The sequence below is a fragment of the Rhinatrema bivittatum genome, chromosome 6 (genome assembly GCF_901001135.1).
Source record: "Rhinatrema bivittatum chromosome 6, aRhiBiv1.1, whole genome shotgun sequence".
Lineage (NCBI taxonomy): Eukaryota > Metazoa > Chordata > Amphibia > Gymnophiona > Rhinatrematidae > Rhinatrema > Rhinatrema bivittatum.
The window spans coordinates 163142487-163160152 of NC_042620.1; the positions used below are offsets into that span (position 1 = coordinate 163142487).

At 42.9% G+C, this 17666-nt stretch overlaps 1 protein-coding gene across 1 annotated transcript in view; it reads left to right on the forward strand.

Annotated features, from left to right (window-relative positions):
* ABCA12 (ATP binding cassette subfamily A member 12) overlaps positions 1 to 17666 on the forward strand; it is a 615834-nt gene that overhangs the window by 307024 nt on the left and 291144 nt on the right. Inside the window, exons 18-19 of the mRNA XM_029607914.1 lie at positions 669 to 808; positions 4263 to 4382. Of these exons, the coding sequence (XP_029463774.1) occupies positions 669 to 808; positions 4263 to 4382 (260 nt within the window). The remainder of the gene's footprint in view (positions 1 to 668; positions 809 to 4262; positions 4383 to 17666) is intronic.

Genomic DNA, 17666 nt, shown 5'->3' on the forward strand with positions numbered 1-17666 from the left:
TATATATGTAGATGCAGAAACCTTCCACATGAGAGGTATTAAGGCAAGGCAAGGTAATGATTTTAGGTCAGCCCCTTAGTATACATCTAAGCTGCATTTATTAAAACAAAAAAAGAGAAGAAAATTAGTAAAAATTTGCCAATATTTTGGTAAAGAGGAAGATGACAGAAATTATAAAACTCATTTATCTGCAAAATTTCTGAGCTGCAAAACTAGCCGAGTAAGTGCTGATATTCTGCTTGTGGCATTTTTTATTTGCTACAAAAATTTTATTTGAGCTATCTTGAGGGATCTGCTCTGTACTGTAAAAGTTTACCTTTATGTATAACTTTTTGTACAGCCCCATATTTTGCTGACTAGAGATCTACACTAGCATCCCACTAGAAGTTCAAAGGTGCAATTTCTGATTGGTGAATAAATGGATCTCAGTTTCTAGTCAATTTGTGGTCAGCAAGTTCACTATTTAAAAACTGGCCTGTGGGATTTCTTTCAACATTGTCATACCTGAAACATTTAATTGGTTTAGCACATAACAATGTCATAAATAGGAGGGTCCCTATTTTCAAAACATGTTCGCCTCTGGAAAATCTCTTTTACTAATAGGTTCAATAGAATTTTTGAAGAACAGATAAGATCAGGCATTCCTGAATACGTTTATTTTCTTGCAGCACGATACTGTCAACGATATTTCTGGGGTTTGGTTGGCATGCCCAATGGAGCTATTCTGTGGGGAAGTTTGAAGCCATTGCTACTTGGAAAGATTATTTATACTCCACACACCCCAGAGACAGAGGAAATCATGACAAAGGTGTAGTACAACAATACAAAATAACTATTATCTTGTTATGCTATAATTAAGTGGTAAAACCTGTTGTATCCTGTTTTGGGGGAGTGATTCTGTAGAAATCCTAGTTATAATTATATCATACCTTCAGCACATGCAAATATGCTTCTCTTACAAGTGAATTACGTTCTTATTAAAATGATTGGTACTGTACATTAAAGAGTTGCAGAACTTTACACCTCCGTGAAGCTTACAAATGCTACAATACATTGATTTGGATGTACTGTACATGTTTGCTAGCCAAAGCCAGCGAGAAATTGCATATTCAGAAACTCCACAGAACCCACCATTTTCAATGAGTTCCACAGAAAGTGTATAAAGCAGCTAATTTCATATGAAGGTTCCACCTATCAAACATGTATAATCTATGTAATAATTCTCTGTACTGCTAATGTCTATAACCATAATTTATTATTTTTGCAAGCTTCAATCTTGTCTTTCATTGCTTATGCATAGGAAATAAGGAATTTGATATTCAGTTTATCCGGGTAACTTTGTCCAGGTCACTTACCCTCCCCTCACAAACACACATTGTCCAGCAAAATTTTGTCCAGATAACGTATTACCTGCACAAAATTTACCTGGATAAAAAGAGGACGCATTCCAGGGGCATGATTAAATTTAGCCAGTGAGCACTGATATTCCATACTCCCAAGCTAAAGGCAGCAAAGTAAGTCTGGTGGGGAAAATACCTGTCTGCTAGCTTTATTCAGATAACTTTAACCATCCATATTAAGCAGAGCACTTACTAGTTATGTTCTACTTGATATGCAGGTAAAGTATCTGATTAACTTTCCTACTCATCAATTAGCTGGATATCAATCTCTCTGTGTATAGTGATGCTGTCCAGCATAGATTGTGCCACCAAATTTACAAATTACAATATTATACTCTCATTGCAGCACTGACAACCTCCTTCGGCTACCAAATAGATGAGAGTCGTTTTATTTGCCTCACCCGTGTCCATGAATCTTAGCCAGATTTTGCAAGACAAATATATAGCTTTTATAATTTTCCATGTAGATTTTGGTTTCCATCATCAATGACTCTTTGGGTCCAATTTACACATTTTAGATGAATGAGATGCTTAATTGGTTAATCTGATTGACCACATGTGCTTTCTCCAATAAACAAATATCCTGAGCACTAAAGGTTTGTTTCATTTTGAATTCCCTAGTCAAAGGATTTTGTCTGGCTAACTTTTAGAGTTCAAGAGGAGGGCGGAGTGAACAACACACACATATAGAAAAATCACAACAAAAAAATGTGTGGCATCAAGTAAACTGGACATTAACGCTGTATTGACACAAAGATGATTTAATTTACATATGCACACTGAACAATGTGCATAACATTCAATATACAGTAAACAATATTATGGATGCGAAGGACCCCAACACAGCCATGTTTCGCATCAAGCTGCGTCAGGGGGACCGAAAATTTCCAAATGTTATGTAATGTAACTGGAACGATATGATTTGAGCAGTTGAGGCACCCGCTGGAAAACAGCTTACAAGGTGGGATGAAAAAATATATTTTAAAGGTTAGCTCGTGGTATAAAGCTCAGAGTAACTCTTGGAAACATCGTGGAGAGAATTTCTTCAATACACCAGCAGGGACGGCAAACTGCCAAACTTGGGACAGGTTCAAAAGGATTTTTAATGTCTGTTATTCAAATCATTATCAAGCGTAAACTGGGCACAAGTGCAGGACCCGACACAGAAAAAATTGTTACAAACCACCTAATGCCTCTAAGACAAGAGGTGTAAAGAATTCAATTACTGGAAATGGACCTGACGGTCTCCAAGCATTAAATTAAGGAGTCAAAAAGATCCCACACCTCAACCACGATGTAGCATTTGTGCCCAGTTACGCTTGATAATGATTTGAATAACAGACATTAAAAATCCTTTTGAACCTGTCCCGATTTTGGCAGTTTGCCGTCCCTGCCGGTGTATTGAAGAAATTTTCTCCGCGATGTTTCCAAGAGTTGCTCTGAGCTTTATGCCACGAGCTAACCTTTAAAATATATTTTTTCATCCCACCTTGTAAGCTGTTTTCCAGTGGGTGCCTCAACTGCTCAAATCATATCGTTCCAGTTACACTACATAACATTTGGAAATTTTTGGTCCCGCTGACGCAGCTTGATGTGAAACACGGCCGTGTTGGGGTCCTTCGCATCCATAATATTGTTTACTGTATATTGAATGTCGTGTACATTGTTCAGTGTGCATATGTAAATTAAATCATCTTTGTGTCAGCTGTAGACCAGCTATTCCATTGGCAGATTCACGCTGCACATCCCAATAAAGTTAACCAGGCAAAGCTGTCCAACTGACTTTATCTGGCAACTGATGGCTGAATATGGACCTCCCAATGGCTATGACAAAATTCTTTTAAAATGGATACATTTCACAATTACAATTTTCAGCAAATTATGGTCACAACTTCAAGAGCTTAGCAACTTTCAATTTGGTACGGGGTTGACATGCACCATGAAACATGATGTGATACATAGTATTAGCACTCCAGCTCACATCTGCACTGCACCAATCAACAGTGTTCATTTACATGGCAGCTGTGAATAATTACACTTATTGCTCACTATCTCTCAACACTGGGATATATTTAATGAGACGAAAACCAACAAAGCAGCTGGGTTGCGATGTTAGCTTTATAGGTAAGATGACCCTATAGGTCTGTATCAATAGGAACAGGCTGAGCCCACTGCATCAGTATACGTTCAGTTTTCATAAGAAGCCAGAACTACAAGTCCATAGATGAAAAGAGCACAAGACCTGGTCTCATTTAACCTGTCCTTTTTGACATGGCTATATATGCTCACCTCATATTTATAAGACTAATAATGGTTTAAAAATGCTTGTTCTGAGACTTTGTAGATCCATTCTTAAGACAAATGATTCTGCTAGTGTTATTCTACTTTGCATATAGATACCTATTTGATTTCATAATTGCATTAAAAATAGATGGGCATAGGATTGGCAATTTTCAAAAGCATTTACAAGGGTAAAACTTGTTTTTCCCACAGAAATAGACCTTTTAAAAATTGTTCACCCAATAAATGGATAAACTTATATGCATATGTCCTGTTCATTCATAGGCTGATCTGGACTGAGTAAAGGCATTCCTGGGGTAGAGTTGGGGAGGAGTTTAAACTTAAGAGCTTATTTTTTGATTTTAGAAAGTATGCATGTAAATTTTCCTGGAAAATGTGTCTGGAAAATTTATTAGTTGTAATTTTTTTGCAGATAGATTGGATGGGATAATTTTCAAATTGGGCATATGTGCCTAAGTCCACTTTGAAAACTAGTGTAATTTATGTGCATATTTGCTAAATATATTATGTTGACTGTTACAAAATTATCCCCTAACTGACAACTTTTTCTCTCCTGTTTAGTCTGTTTCAATCTTGGAGGAAATGAAAAAAATGAGAAACGATTTGCAGACAATTTCAGAGATGATTCAGTATGATTTTCTTCTACTGAAACAAATTGCACCAATCGTGAAGGAACTACAGGTTGTAAATGTTCATTTTACAGTTTGCATCTTTCTTCTGTATGAAAATGTAATTACATCTGTCTGTCTGTATTACTGAACTTCCAAAAGATCACAATGGTACAATATTCAGCCAATTTGTTTTCCATTATTAAACTCAGTGTTTTTCTTATGTTTGGATGAGCCAAAACCAAGGCAATTAACTTTTGGTTAGCATATTGCATAGATGTTTTGCATGAAGCATAATGTTCCTTTGATAGACCAACTGTTCATAGGCTAAAATATGTGAGATGGAGACAAAAAGCAGTCTATGAACATAAGAACATAAGAAATTGCCATGCTGGGTCAGACCAAGGGTCCATCAAGCCCAATATCCTGTTTCCAACCGAGGCTAAACCAGGCCACAAGAACCTGGCAAGTACCCAATTATCCTCCTTGTAAAATAACCCAACCACCAGAACCACATCAGCCAGGACATTGGTCCATCTGCTTCTCCACTCTGAAAGCGGAGTCATCTCCTTTCCCATGCTGCATGCAGGGCCATGGGGTTTTCCACCCTGCATGTAGGGCCCTCGGGTACCCAATCTGCATCTATATCTATTTTTAAAGGGTGTGGCACTGTGAGTGGTCTTGGGAAGCCAGAAAACAGACTCAAGCTGGATTCTGGTAAAAAATTTTCATAAACTTCTTTATTTGTGACAAGAAACAAAGAAAAGCAGTTCTACTCTTCTCCACAGTTCAACAAACAAATGTAGTAATACAACTTAAGAGTTCAGCAGTATTCTTTCTCTAGGCTTTCTTCTCTTCCCTGGGCCTCCTGTTCCCGCCTGGATCTGACTAGTTATACTCCTTTCTAGGTGCCTCCAAACCAGTGGCGTAGCCAGAAATGAAGTTTTGGCTAGGCCCAAGGTTAACATAGATGGACACTAAACAAAGTCTGAGCCATGGAATTCATATTCTTATTGATAAATACTTTCACACACAAACACCTGACAATAGATTTCTAAATAATCTGCTACAGCTGTTATACTTTTAATATTTTAAACTCAATGACTTCAAGCAGCTACCAATGCTAAACCTTATATATAGTTAGGGAAGCATTTCAATTATATTTAAAGAGATCTCAAGTGGCAGTATCCCATAACTTACAAAGAACCATATACTGTTCTACTATACAGACAAATATCTCATCATACATCACAGTATTCTGTTTTAAAACCCTCTGGAATGTTGTACCAAAATATTTTCCATAATTGAGCAAATACCTTCTTAATCTGTATCAATAAAACAGATAAATACCTTTGAAGACTTCTTTTCCTTTCCTATGGCTCAACTATTTAATTTCTTAGTCTTCCTCTGATGCCGACATTTGCTGAATCAAGTCCAGGGGCTCCTGACATTCATCCCCTTTTCTTTACAAAGGAAGAATAGATTTAAAAGAAACCTGTTCTGGATAAAGAGATGTCTTGAAGGTGGTCACACCCTTTGGCTGGCAGCTGGGATGTATCCTTAGCAGTGTGGACAGGATAACTGGGTAGATTGGTTGGGCTGGATGGATTTTTTTCTGTTGTCATTTACTAAGCTACTGTCTTCACTAAAGTATAGCAATAATGTTGCCCTCAAAGTATACCACCCTTTTCTGTACAAAGGAAGAATTAAAAAAAAGACTGTTCTGGATAAAGAGATGTCTTGAAGGTTGTCACACCCTTTGGCTGACAGCTGGGATGTATCCTTAGCAGTGTGGAGAGGATAACTGGGTAGACAGGAGAAAAAGGCTATCCAGCCCTGTCATTTACTAAGCTATCATCATGTAAACATACACTCTGCATCCACAAATAAGATTGATACAATTGTCTACATGCTAGTAAAATACCTCACCTCGGGCACACACACAGAACCGACCTTCACCAAGTACAGAAAGACCACACATTATAAATATGGAGATAAACTGGAATGGAAAACCAAAAAAAGCCACTCTGCATGCAGTGCAAACTTGGAGAAATGGAAAGAGAAATATAGCACCTAACACAGTCCCAGGATCTGCAATAATGCACACAAACTAATCTGCACAAAGTTACACCTGCATTATGGAACATATAACAACCCTATCTATGAAAAGGCAACACTACAAATATTAAATCAGGCCCTAAACAGTAATAAACCTCATATTAGGAAAACAGAACAAGCCAAGCTGCTATAGAGCCCCACACAGAAATAACTGTAAAACTATATTAATAAATGTTTCAAAACAGCTGATGAACAGAATAACGTCAAACAATTAAAACTCATAAAAATTATTAAAAATTGCCCAAATATCAATAAAATATTTCAAAACAGCAGACACATCACATAATACTCAATAATTAAAATGGCAGTCAATCAAGAAAAATAAACTTAAAATGCTACCTTTACTTACCCTCTCCAGCAACTCTCATACTCCTTTCCCTTGAAAGCACATACCAGGAGCAGCAGCGGCTGCTGAAGTTCTGTCCTTACGGTCCTCTTCTTTCGGGCCCACAAGTCACATACATACCAATTAAACCCTACGACCAATATCTGTCTCACACAAAGACACCAGTCACCTCTCTGCCTAGTCTTATCTCTTTCTCTCACACACACCTGTCACCTCCCTGCTCAGTCGCTCTCTCACACACATCCCAGTCACCTCCCTGCCCAGTCTCTGTCTCTCACACACACCCCAGTCACCTCCCTGCCCAGTGTCTGTCTCTCACACACACCCCAGTCACCTCTCTGCCCAGTGTCTGTCTCTCACACACAACTCAGTCACCTCCCTGCCCAGTGTCTGTCTCTCACACACAACCCAGTCACCTCCCTGCCCAGTCTCTGTCTCTGTCTCTGTCTCTCACACTCACCCCAGTCACCTCCCTGCCCAGTCTCTGTCTCTCACACACACCCCAGTCACCTCTCTGCCCAGTCTCTATCTCTCACACACACCCCAGTCACCTCTCTGCCCAGTCTCTCTCTCTCACACACACACCCCATTCACCTCCCTACCCAGTCTCTGTCTCTCACACATACCCCAGTCACCTCCCTGCCCAGTCTCTGTCTCTGTCTCTCACACTCACCCCAGTCACCTCCCTGCCCAGTCTCTGTCTCTGTCTCTTACACACACCCCAGTCACCTCCCTGCTCAGTCTCTGTCTCTGTCTCTCACACTCACCCCAGTCACCTCCCTGCCCAGTCTCTGTCTCTCACACATACCCCAGTCACCTCTCTGCCCAGTCTCTATCTCTCACACACACCCCAGTCACCTCTCTGCCCAGTCTCTCTCTCTCACACACACACCTCATTCACCTCCCTGCCCAGTCTCTGTCTCTCACACACACCCCAGTCACCTTCCTGCTCAATCTCTGTCTCTCACTCACACTTTGCTTAGAGCCCCAATGCTGTGTTCCCCTTTAATTTTGCAGTGGCAGATTTCCCAGTGCTGCCGCTGCCTTCTCAGTCGCACTGAAGCAGCAAACATTTATTTTAGAAGAATATGCCACAGCACTCAAGCCTTTCTTCTGGCTGTTAGGATGTCCCTAGGCTCCTGTGCCCCCCTCCCCCCCCCAATCTACCTGCTTTTATGGCCGCTGGGAGCTCCAATTGCCCCATCTGTAATCAGCATGGTTGAGTGCCACTTTTACTTTAAACGCGGTTCTGCTGCACTCACTGTTGTATGGGGGGGGGGGGGGAGATTCCCTGGAGCAACCGGCCTCTTCATGCTTGCGACTCAATGTCACTTGGGGAATCCCTACTCTATCGCGGTTCCTGCCCCCCTTCTTCCTGCCCCACCGGCCAATCAGAGGCTTCCTCCTCCCACTGGCAGGAAGAACGGAGGAGGTTTCCCATTGGCCCGCGGGGGCAGGAAAAAGGTAAAGGGAAGTATAGTTGGGGTTATGGGACACCGGGAGCCGTGACACACCGGCTGGTCTTATTAATTTTTTCTCCCTTGGGTGCCTGCCAATGCTGCCTGCTTTTTATTGGCTGCAGTGTCTTGCAAAGAAATTTGGGTGGGCCTGAATGGAAAGTGGGTGGGCAACTGCCCACCCAGGCCCACCCGTAGCTACACCACTCCTCCATACAGGATCAGGATTCCTTGATGTATTAGGTGTAAGGTAGACTGGCCAGTTCTGTGGAGCCGGTCTTTTACTGTGTTCACAAAGGAGTTTTGTGTGTAAAAATAACATATATGTGCTTAAGTAGTATGTGCTCGCAGATATGCTATTAAATGTTGAAAGTACTTGCATATTTTCCATTTCACATATATATTTCACCAATGGAAAAAATGGGTGAAGTAGGGGCATTCCAGGTTAGTGTTCAGAAGTATATGCAAAGTTGCTATTTTGTAAGAGATATAAGCGTGTATATTACTGAACATATTCGTACGCTTTTACACCTGCTAATTGACTGGCGCAAATAAAATCAGACTTGTCTGTTGGCTGCAGTTTTTGGTGGGTGAACTAGAGATGAACTGGGTGGACTGGCTGAGGGATAGGCAAACTGGTGATTTCAAGAACGTGCGTGTTTTCAAAATAGTTTATGTGCATACTTCACATATAAATTTGGGTTATCATCTGTAAATGCACTCCCAGTGACACCGAATGTTAAATTGATCACACTGGGCAACAATGAAAGTGTTACTGACCTAAAAAGGTCCTACTCTGTAGTATCTTGATGTGCTGAACACGAATATGACCATGAAAAGTTTTTATTGGCTCTCGTTTTGAAGATATTCAATATAGTTCACTTTCTATGTTTAGTCATGTAAATTTATCCAGTAGGATTGTAAATAAGCCTAGAATGATGTAATATTGCATCATATTGCATAATACCATCATGCACACATCATCCAGAGTTTATTACATCATTTTCTGATGCAATGCAGTTGTACTGCCATGCTGCTGCTGAGTACGCTGACGTCAGCAGTGTACTATATGAAGCCCAGTCAGAAAGGGTGAGCATTTGAAATATTCATGCTGGCTGACTACTGCTGGACACTCTGCAGAGATGCTCCCAAACAGGTGTACAAGAGACAAGCAAAGAAATCTAAGACATAGTCTATGATTTCATTTTTCAAACGGTATTAACCGTAGGTCTCCTACTATTGGCATACAATTCAAGAAGTAATTATATTATTGCATATTACAAAAAAACTAGAGCCAATTTTGCATTTTCACAGTCACATTCGTGTTTAGCACATGGAAATTTATAAGAATTGACTAATTTCATTTCAGTACCATGACTTTTGTGAAAATTTGTTGCCCAGTGTCACAGAACAACTAAAGTTTTGTTTGTCCCTCCCGACGCAGCCTCACGGCAAAACACGGGTCCGTGTCGGGTGACCCGCTTTGCATTTATAATTGCCATTACAAACACTGTGGAGTGGCCAATTTGAATGAATATACTTTTTCATTATTCTACGTGTGGACATTGAATTTTTCCTGCACATTCTTTGTTTGATGTGATTGCTTGCATGCAGCAGTGCTCCTTTTGTTGATTGGATCATGAATATTTTTTGCACCTAAAATATACATATATATGTTTATAAAATAGAGTGTAAAAAAAGGCATTTTCTTGCTTTGTAAATATTTGTACATACTGAAGCATATGCATGTACTTTCAGAGCAGAAGTGCATGGTATTCTATAAACTGTACAGCTCCCACCACAAAGTTTAGAAAATTATTTCTATGATTTGTTTTAAATCTGCTAACCTTTTGTAACTGGAGCAATCATGACACCTTAGGACTTCTCGTCATCCTGCTTCTTGTTGGCACTCTGTTCCATGTTGGAATTCCATGTCTTCATCTCGTATTCATCTTCGTCAAGGTCTCTTGTCGGATCCTGTGTCCTTTCTGTCCAGATCCTGATGTTCCTGATGTTCGTCCTTCAGAGTCCCTGAAGTCCTGATGTCCTATTCTCTGGATGTCTTCACATCCTGATCTTCTTTTATTCTGATGTCCTTTGCCTCGGCAGTGTAAGCCTCCAGAAGATTCCTGCTTTTAATCCGCTGAGCTTCAGGTTCCACACTCTGGGTTCACTCAAGCTATTCGCCGAGCCTTTTACTCTGAGTCCCTGGGATCCTGAGGTTCTTCTCCTTTTCCTGTATCCTGTCCGGGTCTTCGGAGCCTCTTGCGTTGCCTTGCGCACATGAATGAACTCTGCATAATCTGTACCGTATCTGCGTAGTCCATGCCTTGCCTTGACTGGCTGTGGAGGGTGCGCCTCGGTGTAGGCCTCGTCAGAGTCTTCGTCGTGGAATCTCTAAGTAACCTGAGTGGAGAACCACCAGTGTGGTCCCTGACCTGCCTTGATTGGCTGTGTAGGGTGCGTGGTGTGGCAGTACCTATTCAGAACTCTTATTTATTTTATTTATTTTATTAAAGGCTTTTCTATACCAAATTTCTTGATACAAATCAAATCAACTCGGTTTACATCAAACAATAAGGAACTATAACCAACCAAACAGTAAAACAATTTGAAGGAGAGTAAAGTTACATTATAACAAGGATGTGTAACTTGGAGGAGGAAATAAGAGGGGGACGAGAGATTAAGATATACATTGGAGTATGCGAAGGTGACTCTTGGCTTGTGACTCCGTCTGAGTCCTTCAGGTACCTTGGAATACCATCTTAGTTCTTCAAGCAACTTGAGTTCTGTCTCATCCTTCAAGTAATCCTGAACCTTCAAGTAACTCATGACTCTGTCTGAGTCCTCTATGTATCTTGAATCTTCAGGCTCATCCTTCAAGTATCCTGAGTTTGTCTCATCCTTTCAAATATCCTGACTCATCGTGTGAAGCCTTCACATATCCTGAGTCTTCGTCTTCGCCCTTCAGCCTCTGTCCATCCTGTCATATTTGCTGTTCCATACAGCAGATCTAAAAAGGCTATTGAGTGGCCGGAGGGCTACCCCAGAGACCAACATTGCATTGCTGGGTCTTTTTGATGTGATCAGGTTCAGCAGAGGCTAGGGTCCTGCATTTCCAGCCTGTGCTTGGACACTACTCGCCTGCCTCGGCGCTTTCCAGAGCTCCTCTGCAGTTGCATCATGGCTGAAGAGTACACAATCTCCCAGAAATGGGACTGCCTCCAGTGTTCTCAGAACACTTCCTTTAATAACTTCATCTACTATAAATGACTCATGTTTCAAGTTCTCAGAGAATAAGACAGCAATCCCTGCACTTATAGATGAGTCATGACTGAGAAATACTTCTCCTTTCCAGTCTTTGTCCCAATCTGTGATTTTCTTCATCAGTGTGTGTTTCTTGTAACAAGGAAATATTTATTTTCTTCTGTACCAAGTATTCAAAAACAGTAGCTCGTTTATTAATGCTCCTACATCCATTAACTTTTGGGGTGGCACAGGTCAGTTTAGTGCTCATTGTCTATGACTGTAATGAAATGCTGCACAAAGCATCCAAAGAAACAATGCATAAGACAGAAAATAGAAAAGTTATCTGCTTACTTATCCCCATCATTGTTGCTATTTAAAGATTTACAAACTTTGTTCATCATTTTTTTAAAATCTGTATCGCTTTTGCTTACAAAACTCTGAAATTGATGTTCTGCTCAAAATGTGCTGAGCAGAAATCAGGAATAAATTCAGATCTAGGAATGTCATTTTTACATCCACATGATGTTTCCCTTTGGTTTCATTGAGAAAATGTTTAATGCTCTCTAATGAATAAGCCTCTTCAATGTGCTGCCCAGCAGGTAGATCGTGGCTCTGAGAATCAGTGAGATCCGCATCACATTCAGAATCCAGCTCACTCTATGTCTCTGTGACAGACCTGAGAGACAGAGCTACAGCATGATCTAGGGTAACAGATTGTTGAGTCTGAGGAGGCAGCAGCTCAGGAGTTTTAAACATACCACCCACATTTTCAGAGGTATTACTCTCTGAGGTTCTTGCCTCCTCAACAGGATCACCTGATTTCTCTAATTGCATAATAATTTTCTCTGTATCAGTACTGGGAGGTTGGGGTACTATATTTTCTCCTTTATCAGGAATTTGGTTAGGTCTTTTTGCAGTTACCTTAGTAGCTTGAGACAATTCTGGCTTCAGAGATCTTTTTTTGCTAGCAGCCTGTGCTACCAACGTCTCCCCCACTGCTTCTGGCAATGACACAGCAGCACCCTCAGTATTCTCAGCCTCCATTACACTTTCTGCTTCAGAACCAGCCCCAGATTCATTGCCTGACCCAAGTTTTAGCCTCAACCTCTGAGTCACCATCTGAAGCAACTTCATTCTCAGCTACCAACTCTGTTCTGGCTTCCACCAATCTTTTCTTGTCTGGACATTGTTTCACTAAATGTGTCACACTTCCACAGTGAAAACATTTCATATCTTCTGTGCTAGCAAACACAATGTAATCAGAATCCTCAATTCTATGTTTCAAAGTAACAGGCCCAACCAGGTCTTCACTTCACCTCTCTCTCCGCTCTTTTACAATAACTCTTCACAATAATGACAAACACACTCAGAAATGGGAATCAACAGGCCTCAGCTTTATTAACAGAACAAACAACCAGCCCGAGCCCTCATTGTGATAAAGAAACAGTCATCTGCCACCAAACAGCAAAATAACCCATCTGCAGGCCAACTGGCCTACCCCTTATTAGGCAGCATCCCACCACCTAACCTCCAGCCCCACCACCAACCAGCAAGGAGCCAAGCCCAGAACAACCATTCACCAGATGGGTATTGCCCCAACCAGTTAATGCCTAAACTGGTTACTCCATCAGGCCCCCACATTGCATCAATGAGACTCAGGCAACCCATCATGGGTGCAGGAAGGCAAACCTATCCTGCACCCCGCCTCCCCCCCCCCCAAAGGTACGGCCGAAGTTTCCCAGAGCAGCACATATTCCAGTGCCTCCTGTATAACATTGTTAAATAAATTCCTACCAACAAATGACAAAGGAAACTCATCAGGCCAATAAAGGCCAGCATAAACATCCCAGGACCACTCATGCTAAATGTGAACCCCTCCTATCACATGCAACCAAGATCCAATCTGTTGAGTAGCCTTAACTCTACAATGCCCACAAATGCATTGCTCCATTTCCACAAGGCCTTGGAATGTCTGACCAACAGGTCAATGACTCCGGCATCCAAATCATCAGTATGGCAAGGTCTTTCTTCACCATGCCAATAAATTGGTGACTAGACAATTTTCCCCAATCATTGCCCCCCAAATGCACCACCACAACATCCAGATGGGACCTGCACCTCATCCAATGGCACAAGTGTGGTGATAGCTTGGTCCAGCACTTTCCCCGCCATCCTAACCAGTGGACAGCCACACCATGTGCTGACAAGCCCAAATGAGGACCGTAAGCCGCTGACAAGCTTGCTTGTGTGCCCATATAACAAAGGAGTGCCCCACAATCCACACATGTCGACCATAGGGCCTGATTCCTAAGAGACAACAGAAAACAGTTAGTATCGCTCACAAATATCCCCAACCCCAGGTCTGATATACATCCAAAATGCATCAGACTTCCATCTCTCGATCCGCTGAATCACTTCCCCTGCCAGACCTGACCCCGCGGCAGATGTGACTGCCCCAATTCGAAATGAATGAATTCCAAAATTGGCCGCCTCCAAACCTACCCTGAACAGTACAGCCCTAAAAACCATTTCAAATTGATACCTGGTTAGCAGCCGCAGGTTTCCAGGCACCCAAAATTGGCAACCCCCAACAGGATGCTGGGACATATAAAGGAGCTCATTGGCAGGGGCGCATTGGCCTATCGGTGGATCGGGCTTTCCCTGGTGGGCCGGTCTAGCTGGACAAGTGGTCTCGACCGCGTGGCTCTTCCTCAGCCCAGCCTCAGTGCCTCCAAGCCAGCCCCCGCCAGAGACCAAGCCAGCGGGGGCCGAAGAAATTAAAATCAAGGCTGGCGGAAGCCGAAGAAAAGAAGATGGGAGCCTCCCCGCCGGAGAAATTAAAATCGAGGCGGTGGAGGCAGAAGAAAAGAAGATGGGCGCCTCCCAGCCAGCCTCAAGTGGGGGCTGGCTGGTTGGCACCCATCTTAATTTTTTCGGCTCCCATCGGCTTGGTCTCTGGCGGGGGCTGGCTGGGAGGCGCCCATATTCTTTTCTTCGGCCTCCGCCAGGCGGGGGCCAAAGAAATAAAAATCGAGGCTGGCGGAGGCCGAAGAAAAGAAGATGGGCCAGCGCCTCCCAGACAGCCCCCGTGGGAGACCAAGCCAGTGGGGGCCGAAGAAATTAAAATCGAGGCTGGTGGGGGCTGAAGAAGTGAACATCGGTGTTGCTAACCGCCGCCGGAGACCAGCTGTTCAGCTGGTGGCCTTAGATCGGAAGGGTGCTTCTCTGTGTATGTGAGAATGGAATGGTGCTTCTGTGTGTGTGTGTGTGTTGTGTGTGTTGTGTGTGTATGTGTGTATGTGAGAAATGAATGGTGCTTCTGTATGTGTGTGTATGTGAGAAAGGAATGGTGCTTCTGTGTGTGTGTGTGTGTGTGTGTGTGTGTGTGTGTGTATGTGAGAAAGGAATGGTGCTTGTGTGTGTGTGTGTGTGTATGTGTGTATGTGAAAAAGGAATGATGCTTGTGTGTGTGTATTTGTGTATGTGAGAAAGGAATGATGCTTGTGTGTGCGTGTGTGTATGTGTGTATGTGAGAAAGGAATGTGCTTGTGTGTGTGTTTGTGTGAATGTGAGAAAGGAATGGTGCTTCTGTGTGTGTTTGTGTGTACGTGAGAAAGGAATGGCGCTTCTGTGTGTGACAGGGAAGGTGCTTCTGTGTGTGAGGCAGGGAGAGTGCTTCTGTATGTGTGTGGTATATATGTGAGTCAGGGAGGGTGCTTGTGTGAGTCAATGTGTGTGTGCGAGAGAGAGATGGAGCATGTTTTTGGCTGGCTTGTGGCTGTGAGAGAGAGGGCATGTGTATGATTGAGCCTGTTTGTAAATGAGATAGAACATGTGTGTGACTGAGAGCTTGTGTGTAAGTGAAATAGAGAGAGCATGTGTGTGATTGAAATCCTGTGTGTAAGAGGGAACGAGAGCATTTTGTGATTGAGAGAGGCTGGCCAGAGAGGTGATGTGTGTATGTGTGAGACTGATCAGGGAGATGACTGGTATGTGTATGCTTGTGTGTGTGTATGTGTGTGTGTGAGAGAGAGAGAGAAAGAGAAGTGACTGGTTGTGGTCCCTAAGGAAGAGGACCGTGAGGACAGCTTCAGCAGCTACTGCTGCTTCTGGTGTGGCCTGCAAGGGAAAGGAGTAGGAGAACTGCTGGAGAGGGAAGTAAAAGTGGCTTTTAAAGTTCATTTTTCTTGATTAACTATCATTTTAATTATTGGGTAGTATGTGATGTATCTGCTGTTTGAAATATTTTATTGGTGTTTGGTAAAGGTTTCAAAATTTGCTTGAGTCTTTAATTATTGGATATTCTATTCATCAGCTGTTTTGAAATTATTTTATTAGTATGATTTTATAATTATGATTCATGATTTTATTGATTGTTTCATGAGGAATGGTGACATTTTTGTTTTTCCATTGTTGCACTGTATAGAGTCTGGTGTGATACGTTTTACAGTTTAGTTTTTGTCTGCACATTTCTATTTATACTTTATATGGCTTTATTCTGTATTTGGTGAGAGTTTGTATTCTGCATGCAAAGACTGAGATGAAGCATTCTTTTAGCATGTGGTTTCTCTGTAGGGATCTGTAGTAGCTTGGCCTGTTCTATTTTCCTGATAGGAGGTGTATTGATATTTTAGATTCTGGTGTAATATTTATGGTATTCTTTTCCATAGGTGGGGGTTGTTATTCTTTGGGTTTTGGCAAATAGTACTGTGTTGATACGGGAGGACCATGCCGAAATATAGGGGTGTGTACACATATATGTAAATTATATATGTAAATTATATTGTATATGTAATTGGGTACCCATGGGCCATTATGGAGAAAAATCCCCCGGGCTACTATTTTCACACAATCCACCCCTGCTCATTGGCAACCAGGCAGGTGTAAAGCCCCTTGACCGCCCTCAGAATCAACTCAATTCCTTTCCCTGCCTGATCAGTTTTTGATCTCGGAATCACCAACCTAACTACATCTCTTCCAATCTGCACATGGTAGAACTGCAGGCCAGTATTCTCCGCCCTCTAGTTAGCCCTAACCACCAATTCCCTGATGCAAAATGCCCCAAAAAAGGCCAAAACAAAATGCCATACGAAATAGACAAACTTCATAGGAGGAAGAACAATGACAGCAGCCGTATCCCACAATGCCAACAATATAAAATAGGTGACAGGTCATCTGCTGTCCTGCGCCACCTCTGTTCCCCTAGACCAGCGGTTCTCAACCTATGGGTCGCGACCCCGGCGGGGGTCGAACGCCCAAAACACAGGGGTCGCGCGCTCCCGGTCTCTCCCGCTGCCGTTGCCGCCGGGCTGTCAGCACGTTCAAGCCCAGCGGGAACGGCAGCGGCGCTAGAAGAAGCTCTGCACCCGCGGCTGGGCCTTTTCTTCTTCCTGCGCCTGCCCCCCCCTCCCGTGACCCGGAACAGGAAGTGAATCGTGGTGCGCAGGAAGGAGAGAGAGCCGCGCCGCGCGAAAAAGTAGCAGCAGCGGCTGCAGCATCGGTACCCGAGCAATAGAAGCTGCCGGTAATGGAGAAAGGAGACAGCAGCATGAGCCTCCCGCGGCCGATGGGATTCTTCTTTCTTGGCCAGCGGAGGCTGCTGCAGCTCCCATTTGTGCTCGGGGGAGAAGAGGAAGTGAGTGAGAGAAAGAGAGAGAAGCAGCCAGCCAGCCTGTGTGTGATTGACTGGTCAGAGAGCTGATGTGTGTGTGTATGTGAGAGACAATGAAAGTGATTGCTCAGGGAGATGACTGATGTGTATGTGAGAGTGTGAGACATTAGTCAGGGAGGTGACTGATGTGTGTGTGTGTGTGAGAGAGAAAAAGCATGGAAGTGAGAAGTCTGGGTATGTGAGAAAGCATGGGCGTAAGAAGCCTGGTGTTGTGGGGGTGAAAGAAAGCATGGGAGTGAGAAACCAGGGTGAGTGTGCATGCATGAGAGAGAGAGACTGATTGGTAAGGTGATGGTGTGTGTGAGAGAAAAAGACTGGTGTGTGTATGTGAATATGAGAGAATGTGATTCAGGGAATGAGAAGCCTGTGCACGTGGAGAGTGAGCATGGAAATGAGAGAGACTGGTGTGTGTGTAACAGAGAGAAAGTGATTATGGGAATGAGAAGCCTGTGCATGTGGAGAGAACAAGCATGGGAGTGAGAGACTGGTGAGTGTGTATGTGTGTGTGTGTGTGTG